The 6,000-nt window shown below is 38.8% G+C and overlaps 1 protein-coding gene across 1 annotated transcript in view; it reads right to left on the bottom strand.

Moving 5' to 3' along the window:
- Positions 1-2,757, bottom strand: part of DAPK1 (death-associated protein kinase 1) — a 57,341-nt gene extending 54,584 nt beyond the window's left edge. The window contains exon 1 of the mRNA XM_009885857.1: positions 2,741-2,757. Within this exon, the coding sequence (XP_009884159.1) occupies positions 2,741-2,757 (17 nt within the window). The remainder of the gene's footprint in view (positions 1-2,740) is intronic.
- Between the last annotated feature and the right edge of the window lie 3,243 nt (positions 2,758-6,000).

Genomic DNA, 6,000 nt, shown 5'->3' on the forward strand with positions numbered 1-6,000 from the left:
GCAAGAACAGGATTTCTAATACTGCTGAGTTTTCCTTTTAAGTTTTCTTAATCTCTTCCTAAGAATTCTCCAGCAATTCTGTTCTTGGATTATTTCACTGTACGAAGGATTCACAGAATTACAGCATGAGAAAATTACAATGAGAAAATTTTCTGAAGATAACCTACCCTGTTAACTGAAGAAGTGGTGTCCCCTGAAGTTGACTTAGAACAGCATTTGAATCAAAGCTAAGCCTTGGAGGCTTGACTATCTACACAGTGATGTAACGTGTAGTCATGTATAATTTCACCCAGTACCTGGAAGAGGAGCTAACCTGTATTAGTGGTTAATTAATTACAATTGACAGAGAGCTGCCTAGGAAGATGCATCACCCGCGAAAAGGGCATCACATAACGACAAAGTGCCAAGTAGGAATCACTCAAAGCTACACATCTCACGCATGAACTCAATGCACAATAGTACTTTATTATTGGAGAATGAACATGTGCCAAATACGCTGACAAAGTAATTAAGCAATTAAGGAATGCATGACAGACAGAGAACAGAAGATGATAACTGATCAGCAACAGTTATGCAATAAATGAAGATAATAAAATGCTGTAAGGGAAAATCACACTCATGATTTTTTTAATTTAGAGGGCTGATCAGATGAGAACGCTTTATGCTGCTGGGTCATCATTGCCACCATTACTATGCTGACCACATACAGAATCCCCAGTGACAAATTGTCTTGAACTGGGAAACGCAGTTGGGCAAGGCTAAATGACTGCTGCCTGCAGAAGGCAGGGCAGAGATGGATCCTGTCCGATGAACTCCTAGAAAGGGACTCTAGAGTAGCTGCCACCAGATATGAAGCCTTTGAATGCAGCCACAAGCAGCAAGAGAAATAAACTGTAAGAGAAGTAGTCAAAAGTCTTTTAAATTTTGAGATTCGGTTTTATTTCAATGTTATAATCAGCATTCAAGATTCATTATTAATTATTTCATGAAATCATTTTATGAACTTGTGAGATGACTTCATGTTGCATGAAAAAAATCTGAATCTAAAGCACTGCTCTGTCCACTGCTGTTTTTTGGGCTCTGTCTAGTTAACCTGACCCTTGATGACTTCTGCCAGGTTTACCAAACAGTGCCCAACATGTTATTATTACAAACCAGCAGACAGAGCAGTGCTTTAAGACTGGACCATATCCTCTTCCCCATTACACATAGGGTGGAAGACCTGCTTCACTTGCCTAAATTTGGTCAGCTAGTGCTATCTGAGATGCTCTTGAACACCTAAGACATTTATATGGGACTGGCAGATAAGGCACAGGAGCTCTGGAAGACCTGCGTCATCCTAAACTGGCAGCAGAGGGCTACACAATGTATCCTAAGCTATATCAACCCTCTCTGCTTAGTTCAGTTCAACTCTACAATGATTCTTCCTGCAACAGCAGCTCTGGGTTTGGTCTCCGAGGTCTGAGCAATTTTGCACTGTGGGTCAGCCAGCCAGGGTGGACCATGCACTTAGGTATTTGCACTGCTGCAGAGAAATGTAAAAACGGAGTCTTCTTGCCCTTGCTTACATGAGCGGGGGAGTTAAAAGCAGCAATTCTCTCACTCACTTCCCCACATTAGGGTGTCATCATTATTATTATTACTACCACATAAAGGTATTCAGCTTTATTGCAAAAGCAACCAGCTTTTCAGAAAGTTCACAGTTCCAGAGAAAGTGCAAAGTTGGGCAGCAGACAGACATGGGCATCACCACAGCTTTGTACAGCTACTCAAACTCACAGACCAGAAGGAAACGAAAAGCCATTGCTCACTCTCTGGCCACCTGGCTGGCTTTCAGGCTAGAAGGCTAAACTGCCTGATAGAGGAAGAAAAATATTTCTGCTTATGATTCATCTATAGGCTCGAACGCTATGTGGCTAACCATTTTCTTACCAATGCTCACCTTGTAAGTCTGGCAACAGCTACTGCTTCCTTTAAAAAAAACCCAAAACAATAACCCCCCAAAATCCTGCAGAGCAAACCAAATAAACCCAACAATAACAACAACAACAAAACTTGAAAGACTAAAAAATAGAATTAACTGCTAACATCAGCTTTGGAGAGGCTGGGGCTGAAATGTAAGTCTGAAGCACATGGACATACAATATATTCTGATATCCAAGGTGTTATAAAAGTTGACTGAGATTAAGAGTTACCTATTTTTCACTGACAAAGCATGTATCATTGACTTTTGAAAAATTCTGGTATTTGAATTTCCAATCTTTAGCCCATGATAGAATTCTTCCTTTAATTCTTCTTCACTGAAGACAGCAATGCATTTTGGGCTTCTTTCTAAACAAACAAAATTCTGCGAGTGTTTTAAAGCATGCACTGTAGACCTGTAAGCTAAAGAAAGATGACTTTTCCCCAGTATTATTCATATTTGAATTACATAATTCCCCAAAGCCAATTCATGCTTCTGATGCCTTTAAGGCTAAGGCTGTTTAACTTTATTTTAGCAATGGGTCAACTATGACATTACAGCATGAGGCTAACCTACTGAAACAAAGGGGACCAGGTAAGACAAGTTGATCTCCTCTCTCCACCTCCTCTTCTGAGTTACGTAACTTTATTTTTTTCAGTCTTTTACTTTTTTTCTCCAACCACAACCACCTGTTTGAAGGATATCATGAGCTATCACAATTACATATTAAAATGTTATCAGAAGACAAATACATCATTTAAAACCACATGACCTTACAGATTGGTGCCATCCATGGTTTATTAGGATGTCAGGCACCAGAAATCTTTCACATTGCTCAAGACTGCAAGAAAGTTATCAACTAACAGGTATCTAGAATAAGTGCCAGTTATACACCAAATAACCTTCCTATTGTTGCTTTTGTGGTAAGCAACCTGGACCAGGTTGCTTAAAGCCCCATCCAGCCAAGCCTTGAACATTTCCAGGGATGGGGCCTCCACAACTTCTCTGGGAAACCTGAAGGGTTATAGCTACCTTAAGTCCCTCTCCACCTTCTAAATCAAGCAAAACCACACCTTCAGTTCAGCTGCAATGCCAAACTGGAAGCAACCTCTCCCCCCTGCTTCCTCTCTCCCTCTTTGTGGTCTTGCAAAATACAGTAAACTTTACGAGGCACTTGAGAGCCTCTCTTGTACATGTAATGATTACAGTACCACATCTGAAAGCCACTAGTACAATGTATTATACTTAGCCCATAGAGAAGATAAGCTATTAACAGCATTAACAGGGTGGGGTAAGCCACAGTTAATAGGTTGATAGCGCACTCCAAGCAGATGCGACAGGGAAGTGGTAGCGTTTCATGTGTGCCATGCTCAAGAGACAACCTGTTTCATGGAATAGCAGCTTTAGTGCTAGCTACCAGCATTAGGCCTGCAAGGAATAAATCTTCATTGATCTTGACAGATAAAGAAACTGAGGTATGCTAAAACAAAGTAACTTGCCAGCTAGAATTTCTCTAATTGTGCATGCACATCTTTTCTTTTCTCCCCAGTGGGCATTCTAGGGAACATAAGGGTCCTTTCCCCAAATCATGTTTTTAATTTTGCAGCCAACAAAAGAGTACAGGCACATTGAGAATGAACGCAGCACTGACTGATAAGCTCATACCATATTTGTCGGAAATACTTGTATAGTGCTCCTTTCTTTTTTTGTGCTCCTTCCCTTGCCCTGCAATGTTTATTTCTCTAGCACAGACACTGAGAGAATGCCAAAAGTATTGTTTAGCTGCAAGCCCTTCAAGTACTGGAGAGTTTTGAAAAGAAATGGCAAGCAACACGAAGATGAGAACATCACAGGACACCCATGACTGAAGGATACGTGGATCCTGGATAGATTATTAGGCTATTTCTCTTTTTTTGTTTGGTTAGTTGTTTTTTTGTTGTGTGTTGAGTTTTGTTTGTTTGTTTGTTTTTTAACAGCTTTGGCAAAACAGTTTTGCAGGTAAGTAACAAGTTTACACTTTAAAGTGCTGACACAGACACACATCTCCCAGTTGACAGTCTGGCTCTCTGCTTTGTGTTCATGGTGGACAAATGCATTTTCACAGTCCACAGTGAGTCTAAGTAGCAGCACTCAAAGTACCTGACCACTCCCTAACATGAAGGAACAGCAAGCACCTAATTACTTGGAAGGAGAAAGAGCAGCAAGCACCTGAAGCCTATCAATCACCGTAAACACATTTCAGCTGCACATAAACACTTGTTATAGGAAAGGGCACACTGGCCATAGCACAATAGAAGTGGTAACTTTGGGAGACACATGAAAAAAGCAGTACCAAAGAAATGGGATAAAAGAGGATTTAAATGCGATATAGCATTTAAGCTAAAGAGAAAATACTCCTCAAATGCTGTATGAGTGGCTAAGCAGGAGAACACACCAGCTGAAATCTGATGGTGCACCACAGAGATCATTGTTAGGACTGGTCTTTTCCAACTACCACTAATACAGAAAAGCAAATACAAAGTACTTAATTAAAACTGACCATAAAACTATAAATAGCAGAGTGCTGCAAGTACAAAGGCAGAAGAACACACGTTCTGCAATCGTGCAGTACATTTCCAACATGTACAGAGCTTAAATCAAGTTGTAATTTGTACCCATCAGTAAAGGGCATGCTGATACATGTTCCTTAGAAATATTTTCTAAAAGCAGTAAAGCCAATGAGAGCAAGGAAGGGAAAGCAGAGGGGAAAATCAGACAAATTTATAAAGCAAAGACAAACAAATGTACTAACAACTGGTACTTCCTTACTTCTCAGTTCCTTGTTATGCATAGATGTGTTTATACACTTGCGAACTCTGTAACTAATTCTTAAATTCCCTTTCCTAATTTCTGATTTAAAGTATCTTTTGGTATCAAATTACCAAGTTTCAGAAATATCTTGATCCCAATATAGTGATCCAATATATTTGATGATAAAATAGTTTGATTATCTTTCAGTATGAATTAATCAAAAATTTAATTTATTTTACCAAAACATCTGAAGTATAAAAAAAGACTTCTTCCCTTATGTAATATTTTAAGAAAAAAAAAAACCCAACCCAACAACTTTAAAAATAATCTTTATTACCGCTCTATGAAATACTTCCAGTTGGAAAAAAACATTGCAATATCAGATACCATTTTTTTCTGATATAATAATCAACCAAAATCTCTGCTGTACTGCCTATTCAAATACAGTTTGAACTGCGTACCTGTAAACTTATTAATAAAATTAATAGAAACACTCTGATAGTATCTATGACAGATGATATCACAAGATGAAGCAGCTGGAATTTGAGGTTTCAAACACTGGAAAAAGCAGGTGAGCTAAGTTAACATTTTAAGCACACCCATAGACTAAACTACCTACCATAACTTTGCATAACTGAAGTCAGATGGCAGGAATGACCAGAAAGTAAAAAATCACAGAAGTATGGAATTTGTCCAATCTGTTCTTTTCTCCAGCATTTTATAAGCTCATGCCTCATATTTTTGTGGTTTGGTTATTTTAAAAGCAACTCATAACGCATTTCAGGTTATTTATCTCCTGCAGAAATCCTCTTGTGCTGTCAGTCTCAGCACATTACACTGATGAAACGGGAGGTCTCTGTTGCTCTGCTGCTTTCTGCAATTTCATTAGGCTGCTAATGGACTTCTCTAGATGTTTACTAAGCTACAGAAAAGTGATTTTTCAGTCTCTACTGTTTTCTTAGAAACCCAGAGGAGCCACTAGTTCTAAGGGAGGGCATAACAGCGTGATAAAGAACTTGATCTATGACAGAGCACAAGAAAGACGCCACATTGTTTACTGTTTATTATTATTTCTTATTTATATTGCTCTGAGTCACATATGAAAAATTTTAGAGGAATAATTACATGGGGGGGAGAGAGAGAGATATAAAAATACAGAAGACTACTTCTTCATCTGTGTAAATATATGTACGCATATCCAGTATGGAACGGAAGACTATGCTACCAAGCGTCTTTATTATATCTGT

The sequence above is a fragment of the Charadrius vociferus genome, unplaced genomic scaffold, assembly GCF_000708025.1.
Source record: "Charadrius vociferus isolate BGI_N301 unplaced genomic scaffold, ASM70802v2 scaffold235, whole genome shotgun sequence".
In the NCBI taxonomy this organism is placed as follows: Eukaryota; Metazoa; Chordata; class Aves; order Charadriiformes; family Charadriidae; genus Charadrius; species Charadrius vociferus.